The 23,793-nt window shown below is 37.1% G+C and overlaps 1 protein-coding gene across 5 annotated transcripts in view; it reads right to left on the reverse strand.

Annotated features, from left to right (window-relative positions):
* RC3H2 (ring finger and CCCH-type domains 2) overlaps positions 1-21,429 on the reverse strand; it is a 50,765-nt gene extending 29,336 nt beyond the window's left edge. For 4 of the 5 annotated variants that reach the window (XM_032418291.1, XM_032418290.1, XM_032418288.1 and 1 more), the window contains exons 1-5: positions 21,071-21,429; positions 14,627-14,924; positions 11,724-11,841; positions 8,137-8,370; positions 772-947 (exon numbers count right to left, since the gene is read on the reverse strand). In XM_032418291.1, coding sequence (XP_032274182.1) covers positions 772-947; positions 8,137-8,370; positions 11,724-11,841; positions 14,627-14,857 — 759 coding nt within the window. In that variant the 5' untranslated portion in view covers positions 14,858-14,924; positions 21,071-21,429. Of the gene's footprint in view, positions 1-771; positions 948-8,136; positions 8,371-11,723; positions 11,842-14,626; positions 14,925-20,874; positions 21,033-21,070 lie in introns of those variants that run through there. The other variant, XM_032418289.1, reaches the window with a different exon arrangement.
* Positions 21,430-23,793: the final 2,364 nt, after the last annotated feature.

Raw genomic sequence — 23,793 nt, forward strand, 5'->3', positions numbered from 1 at the left:
TGTTTTCACTATTGGGCTATAAAACCAGCAAAATAGCTTTGGCTTTCAAATTTTGATGTTTTACTTTTATAGAAGCCAATGGACTTTTCTAGTTCCAAGTATCTGGGCTTTTCTCAAGATCCAGCCAGCAGTCCCTACTCTTGTAACATGCAGAAACTTTTAAGGATTCAGCCTACTTTCCACCTCTCTCAGTACCTGTAACCACGCACAAGTCTATAAGGACAATGCAACCACATTTCTAAGTATCTTGGGGTTTTTCTGTCTTCTCCACCAAAACAAAACACACAAAAAAAATCACACCTCCTAAATGCAGAGTGGGGCAAGTACCTCAACTCTTCACTCTCTTGTCCTGAAGGCAACATTATAGGCCATCTTCAGATTAAAGGTCATAATCTAATCACAACAGGGAATAAAATAAAAATAACAATGGGAAATTGAAAAACCAACTTTTTACGTTCTTCTATATAATTTTCCCTTTTAAGATGGGAAATTCATTTGAATTAGACTTCTTTAGTCTACATTCATTATCCCAAGAGTCAAGTTTACCAAACTATTTCCTTATGCTCTGTTTTCTGTTACTGACACCTTCACATGTTTATTCTCAACAGGTAATATCACAGATGCAAACAATGCAGAAGGAAAATAAAGTTTCCTTTCAACTCTTAGAAGCATTCTGCATTCCTGGAGCCTCTAGACCAGGTAACATCCATTCTAGAAAGCCTCTATCTCATACAAAGGCATGTAACGTCTAGATGGCTGCTTGCTACTTACCTTAAAACATGAAGCTCGATACAGTAGTTGCACAACATGACCAATACTTGTTTTTGATGCCTGAGGAAATCTTGGTTCTAGTCTTTGCACAACAAAAAGTACCAGTACTTTCCTTGAGAGAGCAGAGCCATCTTCTAATGCTAGCAACACCAGCTTCAAGGCCTCTTCTTGCATAGCTAGAAGTGAGAAACATGAATTCACAATAAATGAGAAACCCTGCAGATCATGTCTGTCAGACTTCTTTGGGTATTAGGTTCATGGCGGTCCATTATCCACAGTCTGTATTTCATTAGCACAAAAAGAGGACACCACACATACAAAAATACAGTTTACTTAAAAAGCAATCAAACAAAATATAATTTCTACTAAACAACCATTTAGAACATAAATCAACAGAACTTAAAACATAACTCCTGCAGGTATTTAATAATCAACTAGATAACAATAATGTTACAGTGCAAAGAAAAAAATCCTCATTTACAAAATACATGGAGATACTCTGATATATTAAATACATATAAAGAACATATAGTAGCCTTATGGTAAATGGTAATTTTTCTTTAATGCTTGGGACTGTTAACTTTGCCTGACAACAATTTTGTACGATTTTAAAGTGATATTAGCCTGTGGATGCAATACCTAAAGAAGGTTATTAATTTATATTGTTTTCCAGCCAGGGATGTATATAGTATAATCTGAATCTAATCATGAGGGAATATAAGACAAACTCAAATTAAGGAATTTTTTATAAAATAACTGCCTGTAGGGGCACCTGGGTGGCTCAGCTGGTTAAGTATCTGCCTTTGGCTCAGGTCATGATCCCAGGTCCTCGGATGGAGCCCCACGTCGGGCTCCCGGCTGAGTGGGGAGCCTGCTTCTCCCTCTCCCCCATGCTTATGCACGCGTGCTTTCTCTAATAAATAAATAAAATCTTTAAAAAAAAAAAAACTGCCTGTATTCTTGAAGAATAACAACATCAGACAAAGAAGGGCTGAAGAAGGGTTCCAGATAAAAGAAGACTAAAAAGAGATGACAAATAAATAGAATAACTGATCTTGGACTGGACTGTATTCTGAAAGAAAAATTCCATTAAAGACATTTTTGGAATAATTGACAAAATCGGAATATGAACTAGATTTTAGTATGGTATGTAGGTTAAATTTTCTCAGTTTGATGAACGTACTGTTGTTACATAAGACGGTATCCTTGTTTTTTGGAAATACATCGAAGTATAAAGGGATAACAGGGCACTGAAATATGCACCCTGTTCTCAAATGGTTCAGAAAAGAGGAAAAGGGCAAATAACATAACAAATATAACAAAATATTAAAAACTAGTGATTGCGGATGAAGAGTATACAGGAATTCTCTGCATTGTTCTTGCAACTTTTGGGTAAATCAGAAATTATTTTAAAATTAAAAGTTAAAAGTGCATTGGTTCTCAATTAAAACAGTGGAACTTCAAAACTGAGAGCGCATCTAGAATCTGGATTAAAAATCAAACCCTAAAAAAAATAAATAAATAAAAAATCAAAATCAAAATCAAACCCTTTTACAAGTGAGGCACTGAGGTCAAGGTTCACAACTAGATAGCAGCAAAACTGTATTTGCACCAAGGACTTTTTTAAAAAATTGAGGTAAACTTTATATAAAATTAACCCCTTTAGAGAATACAATTCACATGAACAACCATCAGGTCTATCTAGGAAACCTACAGCCATTATGCAGTCACCTACCATAGCCTCTACCTCCAGCCTCTGGCAACCACTAGCTTGCAGCCTGACTCTATGGATTTACCTTTGTGGATACTTCAAATACATGAAATCATAGAATATGTGACCTTTTTCCTGGCTTCTTTCACTTAACATAATATTATTGAAGTTCACCTACACTATAGCACATATCAATTTCAATCCTTTTTTAATTTTTATGCTGACTTTATATAGAAATAAAAATATTTTATATATTTCAATTCTTTCTGTGGCTGAATAATATTCTATTTATGGACAAAGCACATCTGGTTATCCATTCATCAGCTGATGCACGTGTGGATTGCTTCCACCTTTGGACCACTGTGATGAATGCTGCTGTAAACACTGGCGTACAAGCATTAGTTTGAATCCCTGTCAGTTCTTTGGGATATATACACAAGGAGTGGCACTGCTGGGTCATACGGTAACTCTGACTTTATGAGGAACCGACAAGTCGTTTTACAGAGGCTGCACCGTTCTGCTTCCCACGTTTCACCCACATCCTCACCAATTTTCCATTTTTTAGATTACGGCAAACCTAGCCGGTGTGAAGTGATATCTCATTGTGATTTTGATTTGCAGTTCCTTAATGACTAATGACACTGAGAATCTTTCCAAGCTCTTTTTGGCCATCTGTGTACCTTCTTTGGAGAAATGTCTATTCACGCCCTTGGTCCATTTTTTTACATTGTGTTGTCTTTTTGTTGTTGAGTGGTAGAACAAAGGATATTTGATACCTAATCTAGTGCTTCTTGGGTCAGGTAAATAAATATGAGGAAATATCCAAAAACAGCATTTTTAAATTACATATAAATGTGGATTTTTCAAATTATTTTTTAACTTAACTTTGTATTATGGTAAATTTTCAACATACATAAAAGTAGAGATCATATGAACCCGTAAGATAGCTGTTGCCAGTTCTTACCCACTTTTCTAGTTTGCTTTGGCTGGAGTGTTTTGATGTAAATCCCACACAACATAGCATTTCACCCTTAAATAATTCATTATATATTTCTAACATGTAAGGACTTCAAAAAAAACTGTATACCATTATCACATTTTAAAAAAGTAATATATATCCTTACTATCATCTAATATCCAGTTCACGTTGAATTTTTTCCCACGGTCTCAAAAATTTCTTCTTATACTTGGCTTCTTTAGTAAGTACCCAAATAAAGTCCATATTGCTTTTGGTTAATATGCCTTTCAGCTTAAAAAAAAAAAAAAAACTATACTAGCTTCCCACTACCCTTCACTTTCCCATTTACGAGAAAATTCAGGTTTTCTCTGAATTTTTTGAAGAAACAATCATTTTTCTAAACAATTCCCGACATTCTTGATTTGGCTAATTTTGTGCTTATAGTATTTCTAAATATGTTCATTTAGCCTCCTTATTTCATGTAAACTATAGGCTTGATTATATTCAGAATGAGTTTTTATTTTTTGAGGTTTTGTTTCTTTTTCTGCCAAGCATACTTGTTATTACGTATATTACATAAGGAGATACTTAAGGCCTAGATGTCTCACTTTTAGTAATGTTAGTGGGTTTAGTAATGATCAATGTGTTCAGGCCTCATGCATCTATAGTAAATTTTCCCAGCAACCTTACATCTAATGGTTTTAATAGCTACTAATAATTCTTGTGTAGACCCACTAATTCATTTGTGGTTGTAAATGTGTGATTTTTCTACTTTTGACACTTTTTTTCTAAATTTATTAGCTGGAATTTTGCTAAAAGAGGAAGCTACACTCAACACCCTGAGAAACTGTCCTTGAAAAGTTTGTAAAGGAAAGGCAGAAAAAACATGCTTGATTTTTATTCTACTCTTTTGCAATTTCTAGAATAATGTGTTGGCATTATTTAGCAACTGCCAAAGATAACAGATTAATTTTTCCTATACCATCATTACAAAATCACGGATTTTCATATATTTTATGTTTCAATCCATTACAGTCATTATTCATTTTGGTGTTCGAACTGTGCCACTCATGGCCAGTGGAAGCCCTTTCAAATCTACTTCTAATTCTGACAAGATGCCAATGATCTCTGATAGCTTTTTTGCTTTCTAGCCCAAGAATTCCCAGGCTCAACTCGTACTTGCTATCCTAGAACTGGAATATGGCATTATCTAAAGACTAAACAGCCCTGCTTCTTTTTAATGGGCAATGGTATTTATTAAGAATCATAATCTGGGTGCTATGGCTATTCACTGTTTCTAAGCCCTTTCAGTGGACAGATCTAGGGAATACGCGTTTTTAGAGACAGAAAAGTAAATGAGCCTGTACTTACATTGACAATTCAAATTTAAAACTAAAGCGTTCTTACATAAATTCTTTGATTTCATACTTTTTAAAAAAGATTTTATTTATTTGAGAGAGAACAGAGCGAGAGTGAGAGAGAGAGCACATGAGAGGGGGTGGAGGACCAGAGGGAGGAGAAGCAGGCTCCCCAAGGAGCAGGGAGCCTGACATGGGGCTCGATCACAGGACACTGGGATCATGACCTGAGCCGAAGGCAGACGCCCAACTGACTGAGCCACCCAGGCGCCCTGATTTCATACTTGTATCTTTTCCTTTAAATGCTGAAAATCTTGGTTCCTGATGGCATTAACATAATTACTTACTTGCTTTATCCTACCGTGTGCCTGATTATACCCTAGGATTATATATCCCACTAGGGATATAAAAATCAAAACACTGTGTTCCAAAGTCACCTGTAGTAATTCATTCCTGATGAATATGCTACCAACTTAATGTAGTTTTAAATTTTTTGTTTTTAGGTATTGTGTCTTATTCTTTTTAATTAAACTTTTAAAATTTATTTTTACTAAAAATTGTTTTATAATTACATAGAACATTTACATGGGTCCGAAGTACAAAACAAGGTACATTCAACAAGGTCTAGTTCTGTCCTGTCTGCTTTCTCTTGGTGCCTCCTTCCTCTATATAAGTTTATTACTTTTAAATATCTCCTACCATTGTTTCTTTTGGAAAATATAAACAAAAGTAGACAATGGTTGTATCTCTCTCCCTTTCTTAAATAAAAAATATTATAAGCAGCACACTATTCTGCACTTTCTTGTTCTTGTTTTTATTTTTTTTAAAGATTTTTTATTTATTTGACAGAGAAAGACACAGCGAGAGAGGGAGCACAAGCAGGGGGAGTGGGAGAGGGAGAAGCAGGCTTCCCACTGAGCAGGGAGCCGGATGCGGGGCTCGATCCCAGGACCCTGGGACCATGACCTGAGCCGAAGGCAGACGCTTAACGACTGAGCCACCCAGGCGCCCCTGTTGTTCTTGTTTTTAAAGATTTTATGTATTTGACAGAGAGAGTGAGAGAGCACAAGCAGGGGGAGCAGCAGAGGGAGAGAGAGAAACAGGCTCCCCACTGAGCAGGGAGTCTGATGCGGGGCTCGATCCCAGGACCGTGGGATCATGACCTGAGCCAAAGGCAGACGCTTAACTGACTGAGCCACCCAGGTGCACCTGTTTTTTTTCTTTTCTTTCTTTCTTTTCCTTCTTTTTTTTTTTTTTTTAAGTAAGCTCTACACACAACATGGGGCTTGAACTCATGACCCTGAGACCAAGAGTCCCATGCTCTACTAACGGAGCCAGTCAGGTGCCCCTTTTGCTTTTTTTTTTTTTAAGGTATAGAGATCACACCCTAGCAGAACATATACATCTTCCTCATTCCTTTTGACAGTTGCAGAGTACTCCACTCAAAGGATATACCTGTTTATTAAACAAGTGTCTTCTTCATAGACATTCAGGTTGCTTCCAGATGTTTGCTGTTACAAATAGTGCTTTTATAACTATGCATTCTGGGGGCACCTGGCTGGCTTAGTCAGAAGAGCATGGCTTAGATGCTCAGATTCACAGCCCTGACTAAGCCAGGACCAGAGCTGTGAATCTGAGCCAGGGCTGTGAATCTGAGCACCACGCTGGGTACAGAGATTACTTAAATAAAAACTTAAAAAAAAATAACTACGCATTCTGTATTTTTTGCTGTATCTTTGGGATAGATTTGTAGAAATGGAACTGTTAGGCCAAAGAATAAGTGCATAGGTGATTTTGGTAGACATTGTGGAATATCTCTCTTTAAAATGTGTGCCACTTACAAACAATGAATCATGGAACACTACATCTAAAACTAATGATGTAATGTATGGTGATTAACATAACAATAAAAAATTAAAAAAAAATAAAATAAAATGTGTGCCACTTAGTACTCCCACTGTTATTGGATGAAAGTACCTGTTTTCCCACAGCTCTGACAACAAAATATACTGTCAAACTTTTTAATTCTGCCAATCTGATACATGAGAAACGGTCAATATAATTTTCGTGAATATTTCTCTTGATATGAGAAACACTGAGTATATTTTATATGTTTGAGGGCCATTTACATTACTTTTTCTCGTGCATTTTCTGCTTATATCTTTTGCCAATTTTTAAATTGGGTGGTTGGTATCTTTCTCTGAGTTTTTAGACGTACCTCACATATTAGTTATATTAGTCCTTTGTGATAGAATACAAACATTTTTCTAAGTTTGTAATTTTTTTTTTTTTTTTAAAGATTTTATTTATTTATCTGAGAGAGAGAATGGGAGACAGAGAGCATGAGAGGGGAAGGGTCAGAGGGAGAAGCAGACCCCCCGCTGAGCAGGGAGCCCAATGTGGGACTCAATCCCGGGACTCCAGAATCATGACCTGAGCCGAAGGCAGTTGCTTAACCAACTGAGCCACCCAGGCGCCCCAGTTTGTAATTCTTTTACTTTGCTGATATTTTCTGTGATGCAATTAAAAAAATATTTAATCATGTATCAGTCTTTTCTATTACTGCTTCTGCATTTGGAGTAAAAAAAAGTGTTTCCTATACTAAGTTATAGAGGAATTCACTCTTGTATTCTTCATTAGTTGTATGATGTATTTTTTAATAACAAATATTTATGACCTACTTGGAATTTAAGTAGCTATGGTGTATAAGAAATATATCCAATTTTATCTTTTTCCACATCTATTCAGTTGTCCCAATGTCACTTATTTAAAAAGTTTCCTTCACACACACTCACACACAAAATTCTACCTGACTATAGTTCTAAATCAGAAAGGTAAAATAATAAAGCTCTAAAAGGTAACAGAAAAGTGTACTTCATTCATAACCTTGTTATAGGTAAAGATTTTTTAAATAGAATTTGGATGGTAGTAACTATGAAGGCCTCAACCCCAGTGATTATTTTTTTTGTGTGTAATTTCTGCTTTCCAAGTTTTAAAGACAATTTTTAAATTTTTTTTATTAAAAAAAAAAACTTTACTTTTCCTTTACTTACTACCTGTATAATCTTAGGCCTCTAACTTGGTTCTTTAAATTGTGAAAGCGGATCTGTGTCACTTCTTTTGAAGGCTGCTAAAGATTAAATGAGAAATTTATTCTAAAATGTTACAGTACTATCACATAGATCATGATTACAAAAACTGGTTTATCTTTAATTACGTCAAGATTTGTGTGTATAACTAAAGATGGGTTGAGTCTGGGGATTCTCAGCTAACTCTAGAAATTGGGATCCTCTCACCCTGATAGTCAGTAAGAGAGACAAGATAGTGATCTATCCTACCTGGCCCTAGAAACTGGCATCCTCGAGCCCTGACAGCAGCCCACAGGTTGGCAGACAATTGCTGGGGATTCTGGTGCTGTAATATTAGTTCTGTTACAGTTCTTTCTCCAAGTGAACGGGCTGCTCGCATGGCTCTGACACGACCTTCTTCCTCCACCAATTGACAGTTTACAAGTGTCACCAGTTTCCTTTGCATTGGACGGCTCAGTGCACTCTGGTTCAAACTAGCTACACCTTTAAGAGAAAGGAAACAAAGTAAAGTTTTTTCTATTAAATAAAACAAGTTACTTTTCATTACCCATACTTAACTATGAAGCCATAATTTGTAATGAGTCCTTCCACTGTTTTAACAACAGGAGTATTCTGATTCTGTTTATTACTATTCTGTGGTAACAGGAGTCTAATTTGCAGTTACTTCAAATTTTATTTAGGTATCCTGTTCTCTGGGTTGCATGTGTCTCTCAAGAGAGTACTCGGGTTTATTTAGTCTGTTCTTCATCCAGTTAATTAATGAAAAGTTTAGTCAAAAGTAATGATTAATAACAGCTCTAATTTTATTGTATACATGACGTTTAGAAATACAACTTAATGGCAAGCTCTTAGATCATAATCCCTTTCCCTGACTCACGGATATGCTCCAGCAATTCTTTCCTCTCTCCCACATCATTACTTCTTCCCTTTCTATTTGACTGCTTCCATCAGCATACAATAAAAACAAGCATGCTGTTATTTCATCCATCTTAAAAATAAATAAATCTTTTTTTTTTTTTTTTTAAAGATTTTATTTATTTATTTGAGAGAGAGAGCACATGAGAGGGGGGAGGGTCAGAGGGAGAAGGAGACTCCCTGCTGAGCAGGAAGCCCGATGCGGACTCGATCCTGGGTCTCCAGGATCATGACCTGAGCCGAAGGCAGTCGCTTAACCAACTGAGCCACCCAGGCGCCCAAAAATAAATAAATCTTTTTATTCATCCCTCTTTGCCTACCGGCTCTGCCCCATTTCTTTCTTCTCTTTTGTGGCAAATTCTCTAATATTGTCTATATTCAATATCTCCAAATTCCTTGCTTCACAATCTTTAAAACCTACTCCAATCAAGTTGTTGCTAACTATTACTTCATCAAAACTGCCCATCATGACAATTGCCTCTACTCTGCTAAGTCAATGGTCAATTCTCGGTCCTTACCTTACTTCACCTTTCAACAGCCCTCAACACAGATGACCACTCCTAATTCCTTTAAACACTTTCTTTACACTCCACCCTCCTGCTTTTTCTTCTTTGCTTTTATTCCAGGTCTTTTCTGATTTCATCTTTTCTTCCTAACTTCTTAATGTTAAAGGGCCTCAGGACCCAGTTTTTCTTCTCTATCTACATTTATCATGTACATGATCTCAGCCAACTTTATTAATTGCTGTAAATACTACCCATATGTTAATGACTCCCAAAGGTACAGTTTCTATACCTCATTCCTTAACATATATCCATTGGTTACACAATAGCATCCAAATGAAGATTTGACACCTCAAACATAATATGACTAAAACTGAACTCCTGATCTTCCCATCTAAACTTGATCTACCTTCAGTATTCCTTGTCTAGGTTGATGGCAATCTCTTTTTCCAGGTGCTCAGACCCCAAAACCCAGGAGTCATCTTTGATTCTGCTCTTTCTCTCATACCCTACGTGCAATAATTTAGGAAATCCTCTTGACTCTACCTTCAAAATATATGCATGCCATTCACTTCTTACTACCTCCACTGCTACTGTTGGCCCATTAGCCTATAAGCCAATACCCTGCTCCTACCCTTGCCCTTCTACACCGCATTCTCAACAGAGCAACTAGAGAGATCCTTTAAACATTAGTCATATTGTGTCACTCCTCTGCTTAAAACCCTAGAGTGACTCCCCAATTTCACTTGCAGTAAAAGCTCAAGTTTTTAAAATGGCTTGCAAGTCTGCACATTATCTGGTCTTACCACTTCCTTCATCTATGTCCTTCTGCTCTCCCCCTAACTCACACTGCTCCAGACACACTCCTATTATTGTTCTTTGAAGATACTAGGCATGCCTTGGGGATTTTGCTATTGCCTCTCTGGAACTTTTTTTTTTTTTTTAAGATTTATTTATTTATTTGAGAGAGAAAGACTACGAGGGAGAGAGAATCCCAAGCGGACTCTTTGCTGAGCACAGAGCCTGACACGGGCCTCGATCTCAGGACTCTGAGATCATGAACTGAACTGAAACCAAGAGTCGGACACTTAACTGACTGTGCTACCCACGTGCTCGATCCTTATTGCCTCTCCGGCACACTCTTTTCCCAGGAACCTACATGGCTAACTATCTCACCTCTTTCATCTCAAGTTTAGAAACTACCTTCTTAATGAGTCCTACACTAACCACCTTCTGTAAAATTGCAACCTGCCCTTGTCCCCTCACCCTGACATCTCTGATCCCTCTAAATGTATTATTATCAATTGTAACATACTATATAATTTTCTATTATGCTTATCGTTTACTATACTTTCTCCCTTTTCTAAAACTTAAGTGCTATAAGGGCAAGCATTTTACTCATGTATGCCAAATACCAAAATAGTGCCCAGCACTTAGTACATGCTTGTTAGATATCTGTTCAGTAAATGAACCATTGAATGAATGAGGTAGATAAACTAAGTTTCTCAAGGAAATCACTATGTCCTCAATATTCAACAGTGCAAAGCACAGAGCAGATATAAAATAAATACTTGACTGATTCATCTATGATGCGTGGGTCACTGGGTATGCAGTGATGAACAAAATAGAAATCCGTTTCTGTCACAACACTTAAAATAATTTATTGCACTTATATGCCTATCTCCCCCAATAGACTGTGGGCTCTGTGAAGGCAGGGACCCTAACCACGACTAAGTGCTCAATAAAATTGAATGATTGAATGAATACATGAAATTGTCTTAGTAGGACTTATTAAAATTAATATTCTGCTATTATTTTAATGAATACAAACTGTAGAAATCTCAATATGTAGTGTCTGATGAATTCTTTTTTTTTTTTTTTTTTTTAAAGATTTTATTTATTTATTTGAGAGAGAGAATGAGAGAGAGAGCATGAGAGGGGTGAGGGTCAGAGGGAGAAGCAGACTCCCTGCCGAGCAGGGAGCCCGATGCGGGACTCGATCCCGGGACTCCAGGATCATGACCTGAGCCGAAGGCAGTCGCTTAACCAACTGAGCCACCCAGGCGCCCCTGATGAATTCTTAAAATAGTAACAATATTGGTTATTTTCAGTTTCCAAGAATTGTCCAAACTTTTAAAACTTAAAATTAGGGGCGCCTGGGTGGCTCAGTCGGTTAAGCGTCTGCCTTCGGCTCAGGTCATGATCCCACGGTCCTGGGATTGAGACCCACATTGAGCTCTCTGCTCAGCAGGGAGCCTGCTTCTCCCTCTCCCTCTGCCTGCTGCTCTGCTTATTTGTGCTCTCTCTCTCCGTCAAATAAATAAATATCTTTAAAAAATTAAAAAAATAAATCTCAAAATTTAATAGGGTATATTACCAAATCCTGCTCACCAGTAAAAAGACTTTTTATGAACTTACCTTTACCTCCACTTAGTGGTTTCAAGTAGAGTGCCAAATCCTCAACACATTTCTTTGCAACCTCATAGTGTTTGTTCTCACCTAAATTACTTAACTTTATTGACTGATGATCTGGTACCTAAAAACAAAGAAAAATCGAGGAAATACATTCATCCAGCTCATGGAACTGTTATTTATATATTTGATAATAATCTTGGTGAGTATAAAAATTATAATACAGAGATAATACATCAAAGTAGTTTAAGTAAAATTAAAGCCGAACACCTAGCCAAACTGCTTTCCAAGAACCAAGGTTACTATACTTAATAGCAGGGGCTCGGTGTATTAATAAATGGAAAAAGCAGCAAGTAGTTAATAATATTGTATCAATGTTAATTTCTTAAGCTTAATAACTATGCTATAATTTTGACAGATATTAACATTAGGGGAAGTTGCAGAAAGTTATACAGGTTCTCTGTACATTATTTTTTGCAACTTTAAAAAAAGGTATTTTAAGATAACTAGGAAAAAAAGTACTCAGCACACCTTCTCACTATGTAATTTACTTATTATATTTATTGATAATGGTCTGTCCCCTTTTTGTAGAATAGAAACACCACAAGACACAATATTTTTTTTTTTTTTTAAGTAGGCTCCATGCCCAGCATGGAGCTCAATGTGGAGCCTGAACTCACGACCCTGAGATCAAGACCTGAGCTGAGGTCAAAAGTCAGACACTCAACTGACTGAGCCACCCAGGAGCCCCAAGACCTTAATGAAAGGTCAAAACCTGGGCATGAACTGCAGCTCTGCCACTTCCATGAGTGATCTTGAGTAAATCACTCAACTGCTCCAACTCATGGTTTTCCTATTTGAAAAATGGAGATGAAAATCCTTATTTCATACTGCCACTATGAAAATTCCATTTAATCCAACAAATATTTGTATTTATTAAGTATATTAGGGCGCTCAGTTAAGTGTCTGCCTTTGGCTCAGGTCGTGATCCCAGGGTCCTGGGATTGAGCCCCGTGTCTGGCTCCCTGCCCAAGTGGGGAGCCTGCCTCTCCCTCTCTCTCTCTGCCCTTCCCCCCCTACTCGTGTGCTCACTCTCTCGCTCTGCTCTCTCTCAAATAAATAAATAAAATCTTTAAAAAATACTTGTAGTTATGGAGTACTTAACATGTTCCAAACATAGTTTTGGGCATTAGGCAACTATCAGTGAGCAAAACAGACAAAATTTCTTGCCCCTGGAGAGCTTACATTCTCGTGAAGAGAGAGGATGGAGCCAGTAAATCAAAAAACATAATAAATAAATAGGTAGTATGATAGAAAGTGATCAGTAAAAATTACACAGCAAGGATAAGGGGGATTGGGAGTGCTGGAGAGGGGCTGCAATTTTAACAGGTGTGGTCAGGATAGGCTTCCTTGGGAATCATGACATTTGAATAAAGACTTGAAAGAGGAGAGGTAATAAACATTCTAGGCAAAGATAACAGTCGCTACCAAGTCCCTCAGGTGGGAACATGTTTGGCATATTTAACAACTGGCTAGGAAGCAATATAGCTTAAGCAGAAAGAATGACGTCAGTAGTAGCAGGTGGGGCTTTAAAGGTAACAGAAATCACACTGTATAAGCCTGTAGGCTATTAAACCCAATTGAGAGGACATTTATAAATGACAAAACATAATACCTGACCTATATAGCAGACGCTAAATAAATGGCAGGTAGCTAGTATAGTATTTATGGATCTAAGATGCCACTGTTTGCAAAAGGCACTGTTATTTTACATGCCATTAAGAAAAACTGCTGCCGGGCGCCTGGGTGGCTCAGTTGGTTAGGCGACTGCCTTCGGCTCAGGTCATGATCCCGGAGTCCTGGGATTGAGTCCCACGTTGGGCTCCCGGCTCCACGGGGAGCCTGCTTCTCCCGCTGACCCTATCCCCTCTCATGCTGTTTTTCTCTCTTTCACTCTCTCAAATAAATAAATAAATAAAATCTTGAAGAAAAAAAAAGAAAAACTGCTGCCAATTATGACATACTATTGATTATAGGTGCACCTTGATTTCACAGTGTCTAACTGGATTATGAACATTGAAAATAAATATGTTTTAAAAGAAAAACTTCAAATATCAAGACACTAAAAGAATGGAATATTTTTAATTCACTGAATTTTCTAAGAAGTGATTAAACAGAAAAGTCCTTTCTTGCTTTAATATATAGTGCATGATGTACAGAATTTCATCTTTTTCCTCACCTGTAAAATGCAAATAACTATCTGAAGAGCTATGGAAAGAATTAGTAATAACAGTTGTTGAATACTTACTATCATACCTAACAAAGTAAGACTTTATTAAATGGAAATTATTATAAGTCTAGGGTCTTGGTCTGATTTCAGTAAAGTGATTATAAACAAGAAATATTAATTTTGTAACACATGAGCATAAGAAACTGTGAAGAATTTGGTACTGATACTCTGGAAATTGGTTCATCCCTAAATAGACCTTCTTTTCTCATTTGTAATATTATCCTGAAAGTCAAGTGAAGTTAAAAAAAAGACTCCAAAACCTCCATTTGAGGGTCCCAGTTGATTAGTATCTAGCCAAAGCTTTGAATATATTTCTTTTCATATCACCTAATGAATATGCTTATTTAAAAATGTTCCTTATCCACCAAAATAAATTATAAACATAAATTTTGACCACTGCACTGAACACAAGGAAACACATAACTATAATGGAATTTATGGTTTTGCATAAGGATTTATGACATTATCTAAAGAAAATTTTTGCAGAATACAATCATGACATCAGATATACTGAATATTTTTGAGGTCTCAAGTATCACTAGACACACTTTGTACCCCTTAATGAACAAAGGTCTATAATTATTACATACACCAAATTAGTAAAACCTTGAAAGCTTACCTGGGCTCCAACTAACTGGAGAAGTGCAAAGTTGACAGGAAGCACATCAATGTCTGTGTTGATGGCAGTCTGGTCAAAAGGACAAGCTTTTCGGTGAAGTTTATTCAAGCAGGTCTTGCAAACAGTGTGTGAACAACCTAAACTGATGGGTTTGTGCACATTCTCATCAAATTCATTATAGCAGATTGGACAGGACAGAAATTCTGTCCATTGAGCTGCCTGCACAGGCATTGTGGAAGCTGGATGCTCGGGTTAGCAGTCTAGCAGATCATTATTTTGCTGTGTAGTGTTTTGTAAGCTGGAAATGGACAAAAGTAAGAATTAACCCACATAATATTCATCATTCACCTTTTAAGAGTTAACTGCTTAAGTCAACCATCACAGCTTCAAAACCTAAAATACTCTGAATAATTTTATATGCTTTGGATGTCTTTTTCTTTAATCTATTTGCTGAATTTGTTAAATTTCTGAAATTTTGTCCAGAAACAATATCTGTATAGTGCCCTTTTCAACTAAACATATTTATATTGGTTGCTCAAAGAATAGTCGACTATCAAAGCTTTTATGTATTTTTCTTAATGACCACATCAAATAAGTAGATTAACTTTCCACGTTTCATTTTTAGGAACACAAATTACTTTGGATTGCTTGGGTTTTTTGGATAGCTACTACCCCCAAATATATTAAGAAATGGTCTAAGAGTTATTGGACTTTGAAAACTATTGATCCAAAGAATATTATAGTGAGTCAAGTGTGAAGAAACAGCCACCTGAAATGACCAAGTCAGATAAGGGTATGTCCAACTTGGCAGCTTCACAAAAGAGGAAATCTCTGGTCAAGATTTGACTAAGAGGCCAACAAAGGTACTGAAAATCAAAGTATATGAGATGATGATGACAGAGCAGTTTGTCCAAAAATTTTTTAAAAAAAGATGCTAACCTTAAAATACAGAAATACAGTGCCAAAGTTAAAAAAAAATTGTCTTACAAATCTAGAATGTGGTTCCCTACAATACTTTTGACAAAACGTATCTTTTAGTGAGAGAGGTATACAGATACACAACCCCAAACTGTCAGGTCCAATGAGCAAGATATGGAAGAATAAAGCAATATTCTCACCTAATAATTCTAAACAGAAAAAAAAAGCAAAATATAAATTTTTATCTTTACATATGATTAAAAGGCACATGGAAAAAAATGATAGAATTCTTTTTCCTAAGATTAAAATATTTATTCCATGATTTGTAATAAAATATTTGGTATCAAAACTATACTGCACTCTAAAATCTTTAGATACCTAACTTGAACACTCTACATTTCACAAATTTTTCATATTTTCCAATTCAAAACTTACATAAGTCTGACAAAGGTTCTCTGGTGAACAGATATCTAGGTATTTAGGGCAATTAAATAGCCACTACTTTATTTCATAAGAATGTTTACCAATCCAAATATCTTAGTTCCACAGAAATTAGATGTTTAAAACTATAGTCAGATTCAAGACAGAAAAGTATATAACTGATTCTCCAATATCCCCACATCCAAATGAAGAATTCTGTTAGCTTTTATTTTGCTTTTATGTTCACAAAAACTAAGGTTTCAAAAAATATCTTGGTAAATGAATCACAGGGCTTGTTATATAAAAAGCACCCTGTACAAATTTCTCCTCAAACAGTTCTAATGTAAAGTATCTAATATCTTTATTTTTAAACTAGCCCAATCTTGCAAGTTATACTTATTTTATACTTTTTACCCTTGCATTGCCACATCTATTAATGCCATCAATCTTAAACCCTGTTAGTCTGCTTCCAACTTTAGAGATGAGCACTGAACAGGTGAACACATCACTTCTTGAAGCTATTTAACATTTGAAATGTTCAGTTTTCTAGGCTGTAGGATTATACAAGGAAAAGGCTTCTGAGGGAGAAGTCATTTTATCTTAAATCTACTGAGAGCCCTAATTTAGTTAATAACCTGAACCAATAAAATATTTATCAAAACAAGACACTGCATCTATTTTTTCATAATGGCCACCTGTTTGGAAATGCTAATTTTGTGGGTTAGGGTATCACACTGTGTAATAGGAAACTAGTAGGAAACACTTTTTCCTTATTTCGTTTTCCAAGATCACCCTGAAATGCTTTACATTAGTAAATGAGTCGGGGGTGGGAGAAGCCGTTTAAGTTTGAACTAAACATAAAAATGCTATCTTTCATATTTTCTTTCACGTGTTAGTTTTCAAGTATTTCAAACTACTCCAGAATATACTTGATAGTTTTATGTTATAATATCTCCCATGTGTTTCTAGGTCTATAAACACCAGATGCTGTAATATAATTAATAATGAGAACTTTGATTTCTAATAGAAACTGAATACCTTAAAAAAAAAGAAAAAGAAAAATTCTGCCAAAATTGGTGAGTAATTCTGCCAAATTCTCCTGCTATGTGTCAGAGTCTAACTTTCTGACAGAAGAAGTATGTACTAAATTCTCCTTATATAATAAGTCATAGGAAAAGTTTTTTTTTTAAATGTTTTTTTCAGTACCGTTATCAATAAATTCTAGATTCCTCAATTAAGATAAAGACAAAATAAAATTTTATCTAAAACACAGAAGCAGCTTATATAGTCCACCGAAATTTTTAATTCGGGATGGCAAAAGTGACTTTCATTTCTTCCTTTTTTTTGACTTTCATTTCTTTAAAAAAGGCACTTCGTAAACATTTACCTAGGAAGTATTTTTATAACCAAAAATGATAAATAGCCTATTGTCTTTATTAATTCCATAGTAACTTACTTGACTCTCTGGAATTCTAAATTGCTAATAACACTTAAGAGTTAACAGTCAAGTATCAAACCTGAAGATAGTCCCAAAACATCTCAAACTGAGATAAAATGGATTAAAAAGCCAAAACTCAAAACAAACAAAAAGCCCACAACTCTAAATACATAAAGAGACTATTTAAGAAAAACATTCTAATTAAATTACTTGTAATAACGAAGTAACTTTCAGTTACTAGAGTAAAATTGAAGAAGAATAACAAGATAAAGCAGAGAAGAAACACTACATTATAGGTGCGACCTTAAAGATTTTCCTCAAGTAATTTTCCAGGCTGTAAGTTCCTTGTTATGAATACTAACTTGTAAAATAGAAAGAGTAATTAATAGACATCTCTGATATGATGCAAATTATGCATTGCTTTATTAAGAGCAAACTGCATACCAGCTAAGTACTCTCATTTTTTGTTATTAGTCCACCATGACATTATGCAGCCAGTTCTGGACTATGCCACCTGATTTTAAAGTGCCAGAATAAAGTTTATGCTTCTTTCACTATTGTATAATAAAAAATATCTAGTATTTTACAATTCTCTTCATAAAAATCTAGACATTAGGGCTCAAGTCTGTTAATTAAGACATTCATTGTTTTCATTTTAGTTCACCCATGTGAGGAATTTAAGCTCCTGAAATGAAAAGTACTGAAAAGTACTTCTTAGTTCAGAAACCTTACAAATAATCAGTTTTGGACTTCAAAAGTTATTATTTAAAGCATCAGGTACAATTGAGACCTTAGCCTATAAAACAGCAAACAAAACCAATGGAAATAATCTCCAAACTCTAAAACTCGGCACTCAAACATACTGAAGGGACTGGAGGAAAAGGAATTGAAGTACAGTTTTAAAGACTGCTATTATAAGTGACTTTAGTATAAGTTAGGAAAGATACAGGACTCAAGTTTTTTCTTAAATCCACCCTGAGCCTGAACTCAGTTTTTTAACCAGTATAAGATTTAATTTCCCATGTCTTCTAGTGTAACACTAATGGGATAATTTTCTATTTTAATTAGCATATCCAATAAAGTTTTCCTTTGGTGATGACAAGATATGAACAATATTTATTTTTGAGACAGAACTTACTCACTTCTGCCTATCAAACAATGGCCACTGGATAACTTTATCCTTCATATTATCAAAGTCCTTAGCTTTTTGGTTATTCTGATTGCAAGATGATACTGTCAGGAAATTTTTGGTTTTCATGTGCCTACTTTTATTCAGGTAATTTATTTCTCAGAAGAGCAGTGCTGTTTTAAACAGTGCTGTCTAATAAAAACACGATGTGAGCCACACGTAATTTAAAGTTTTCTAGTATTCATATTAAAAAAGGGAAAACAGATGATATTAATTTTAATAATAGAATTTAACCCAATTTATCCAAAATATCATTTCAACATGTAATCAATATAAAAAATTATTAAAGTAGCTTATTTTTTTTTGCACTAAGTCTCTGAAATCTGGTGTGTGTTTTATTTTACAGTGATACCACATCTCAATTCACACTAGCCACATTTCAAGTGCTCAATTGCCACATGTGGCTATTGGCTTGTATTGGACAGTGCAACTCCAGAGTACTTAAAATTATAAAGTAATAATCAAAACTAACTTTTATTAAGAATTTGAGGTGAAAGTCACAACCACACTTAAGTTTTCATAAAACCAGAAAACCTGAGAAATATAAAGATGTAAATTACAACAGTTAGGAGACTGGATGCAAAACATTACTTTTGATTTTCAGCTCGCTTTATTTTACCACATGCTTCCTTTTTCAATAACTAGAAAGTGAAACTTCAATGCAGTCCAACCAAAACAATAAGTGCTTATTATAATAAGGCCTTGTTATAAGTTTATTTAGCATTCTTAGATACTGCATATAGCTTCGAAGTTTCATTTCTGAACACAAAATTTTGTGTTAAAAGAATGCTTCCCCCCCAAAAGAATTTTTGTTAGCTTTTTCAGACTGGAAGATATAGCAAATTACAAAAGCAGAAAGTGAATTAATGAAAACATACGAACAATTAATGAAAACATATGAACAAAGGACATAGGTCTTATATGTCAGGTCAACACAACAGTAATAACAGATCAGGAGTAACTCAAAGGATCCACTAATGAACAGAACTGCAATTAAATCTTCAAAGAATAGGAGGCAATTTGAATTTTAACATCTGCTTTTTCTAAACATGTTTGGAATATACGCTTAACATTTTGTCCTTCCAGCAATTTTCCAAACTCTAAAATTTGGAAAACATGAATCTCCAAATTAACAATAATAACAACATTAAAAAATTTGACAGGATTTAATGGCCTCTATTCCTTCAAAAACTAATGTGGAATGAACACAGGAAAAGGATGTTATAACAGTGGTGTTGCTTTTTAGGTAGTAAAAGAAGGTAATAATGGCAAAATACATGAACTTTTCTTAATGTTTGAAAAGCCTTAACTAAATTTGTGTATTTAACTAGAAAAAGGCTGCACAGGGTAACTAAAACATTTGTTTCTTTGCTTTTGGGTGAAATTATATCAGTGTAGTGTAGCAACGTTTGCATTCTCGGGTTAGTCAAAAGTTCCTATTGGAACTTAATAGTTAGAATAATACAAAAATGGAAAAAAGATTACTTAAGCACTTTGTAATAAAAAGTTATTCTAGTCACAGCGGTTTGGGGGGAGAGTAGGAATTAAAAAGGGGCCCAGGTAAGGAGAGAGCAGGAATTAAAAGAAGGGAACCTAGGTGGTTATTTAAAAATAAAACAGGCTGGGAATCACGAGATTAGATCTACTTCATGTCAGTGATTACTTGAGACTATTTTGGTGTCAAGGTTCTACCTTGCCGGTATCTTAAACTCCTCTGTGATTAGAAGGATGGAAATGACAGCTACTCTCATGTTCTCCCTTCTTGAAAGCTAAGGGCAGAGAAAAGTAGAGCTGCTTCTGAGAAACAAAGATGCTTTCTACCATTCTTCTAAGATGGTGGAAGAGTCTCCTTAAGAGGCTTCCCCAAGAAGGAAAAATGAAAGAGGGAAAGAAGAAAGCCACAGCAGAATTCCCTGGCCGTGTTTCATGCCATTGCTCCGTCACATCCACTGTGCAACCACTCTGGTCCGGCCATTTCGTTCCCAGGAGGTTAAGCCCTCCCAGGGCATTGTTTGGCCGCGGTCCCTATTTACCACTCAGATCGCCTCCACCATCCCTGCTCTGGGATCTCGGGAAGCCCCAGGACAGAAAGCCGAAAAGCTAGGAGAGGGCTTGGTTTCGAGGACCCCCTCCAAAACCCCTCTTGCCAACTGGTGTAGAAAAGGGAGAGAGAACCCTGGCCTCTGCTTGGGTAGGTTCCTCAGGGGTCAGAGGCTTCCCCTCCGCCGGTGTCGAAGGGAGGTGGCCATTTGCGCCGGGCGCTCGGTATTGAAAAAGCCCTACCAGAGAGAGGGGCCTCCGCAGGCCCCGGACTCCGGGCCCGGTCCGAGCGTCAGGTGCGGCCCTCAGTTCCCAACCCTCAGGGCACCGGCGACGACAGCACACAGGCCCCGGGCTGAGACCGGTCTCCCGCCCGACCGCCGAGGACTTAGGGACCCGAGCTAGGGCCCGAGCCGCATCGTGCCCGCCCCCGCCCTACCTGTGGGGGCCCGGGCGGGGTCGCTAAGGGCCGCTCCCGGGAGCCCCGCGACGGCGCGGCTCGGCGACGGAGGCGCCTCGTCTCGCCGGGGCAGAGCTCGGCGGCGGTTTCACGACCTCAAACTCCATCGGGAGCTATAGGGACAGCCCCGTTGGCGGCGGCGGAGGCCGCGACGGGGCCTCCTCCTCCTCCCTCCGCCTCCGCCTCCTCCTCCTCCTCTCCACGGAGGCGGTCCTGGAGGGATCCCGACCTAGCTCTCGCGAGAAGATACTCCCCCTTTCACGCGAGATCACGCAGGATTGGGAGTAAAGGAGGTGGAAGGAAAGAGTAGCAGCCCCCGCCACCTGGACTGCGCATCAGCTTCCCTCTGGTCGAGTCTAACCACCCCTGTCACGTGACTGGGGAGCCCCGGAGCACTGTGGGAGGTGCTGTTAGGAGGCTAGGCAAGCCGAAAGGGTTGATGGGAAACTCCCCGCACCTTCATCAGCGTCTTGAGCCAGCCTCCTAGACACTGATGTGAGGCAGTGTCTGCCTCTCCTTGTGAAAAAAGTGGTCTCCATTGAGCATAATCTGATACATCTGTATTATATTCTTTTTTTTTTAAAGATTTTATTTATTTATTTGAGAGAGAGAGAATGAGAGAGAGCACATGAGAGGGGGGAGGGTCAGAGGGAGAAGCAGACTCCCTGCCGAGCAGGGAGCCCGATGCGGGACTCGATCCAGGGACTCCAGGATCATGACCTGAGCCGAAGGCAGTCGCTTAATCAACTGAGCCACCCAGGTGCCCACATCTGTATTATATTCTATTAACTGTCCTGTAATTAATACTGACCCGTTCCCTCAATCCCTCCACATATTTGCCAAGCAAACTCCCTATTTAAAAAAAAAATAAAAAGAAAAGCATTTGCTTGGCAGGCACTAACACAAATCTCTTTATTAAAAAGAAAACTCCTCAGAAGCTGGCAGGGATCAAAATTCAATTAATATCTCAATAAATATTTGTTGAATGAGGGGCACCTGGGTGGCTCAGTCGTTAAGCGTCTGTCTTCGGCTCAGGTCATGATCCCAGGGTCCTGGGATCGAGCCCCACATCAGGCTCCCTGCTCAGCGGGAAGCCTTCTTCTCTCTCTCCCACACCCCCTGCTTGTGTTCGCTCTCTCACTGTGTCTCTTTCTGTCAAATAAATAAAGTCTTTAAAAAAAATTTTGTTGAATGATTTTTCACAGCAAACTGTAAAGCAGAAATTATCATGTTTTTATATATGAAGAAACAGCCTGGTAAGAAATAAGGGAATAAGCATTTACGAAGTGCTTACCATGTGCCAAGTCCTGTGTAAGGTAATAAAAATTTCATTTCTACTATTGATTTTAGTTTTATTTCATTCATCAAAATAATCCTAAAAGGCAGATACTACGTACTCTGTTACTTAGAAACTGAAAAACACAGATTAAGAAAATGGCCATGAGTTGTAATTAAACTCAAGGCACTTTCCAATGTGAAACCAGATGTCCAACAAAGGCATGTATGAAAATAAATCCACTATGAATTAAAAAACATATGAACAAGTAGTTTATAAACTGTAAAGACCTATATATATATACACAAATATATATGTATCTGTTTTATTCTGGACACTGGACAGTGTATATGACAGTCTGCTAAGATTTTTCAAAGGTGGCCTGACCATCACAGTTAAAATTACAATCCCAATTTCCATTCCCTGGCACTCCCTATCCCCGTTTTATTTTCTCCAACTTTGTTTTCAAAATTTCATATACACTGATTTTACTTGTTTACTGTTTTTCTCCTTCCACTAGAATACAAGTTTCATGAGAGCAGGGATTTTGGTCTGCATATCTAACTTCTAATACTACGTAAAGACTCAGTAAATATTTCTTGAATGAATGGTCAGAAGAAATAGTTTCCTTCTTTAAAATTCAGAGATGTAGACAAAACACAAAGTTCTCCATTCCCATCTCCAGTTTATTTATTTATTTTTTTTTATGTAAAGATATAGAATAGTTACATCCAAGGAAAAACAGCACGGGTTTTCTCTTATACCAAAGTAACAACTACCTTTCCAAGATCCTTTATACATAAATGCAGTAAATGAAGAGGCTGAACTCAAACATGTTGCATTTTTCCCCATCATATCAGAAACACAAACAACTAAAAGTGAATGTTTTAAATGAATAAATTCAACACTTTACTTTGCCATACCTGCATTTTTAAAAAGATTCCATTTTCCCGGAACTGTTTATATACATCATGCAAACAGAAACTGTCCTAGGAATGTTCTGAGATCACTCTGTGCTACTGGACAGGAATAAATAAAAATAAATAACAACCATCACTTGCACAAAACAACCGTTCCCCCCCCCCAAGCAAATATCTCAAAGTGCTTACAAAAAATGTCACAAGAATCTTACAAGGCACACATAAAACTTAAACATAGTTCAACCATAATTTTTTTCAAACATCAAGGATAGTAGATACCAATTCCTAAAAAAACAGTTTATTACTATTCTTTTACCCTTCCCTCCCATCTCCATCCCTTCCCCACAAAATTTCATCCTAGGAAACAAAAATAAGAAAAGTACTTCAGGGGCGCCTGGGTGGCTCAGTCTGTAAGCGACTGCCTTCAGCTCAGGTCATGATCCCAGGGTCCTGGGATCGAGCCCCGCATTGGGCTCCCCGCTCGGCGGGAAGCCTGCTTCTCCCTC

Source organism: Phoca vitulina, unplaced genomic scaffold (assembly GCF_004348235.1).
Source record: "Phoca vitulina isolate PV1807 unplaced genomic scaffold, GSC_HSeal_1.0 scaffold21, whole genome shotgun sequence".
Lineage (NCBI taxonomy): Eukaryota > Metazoa > Chordata > Mammalia > Carnivora > Phocidae > Phoca > Phoca vitulina.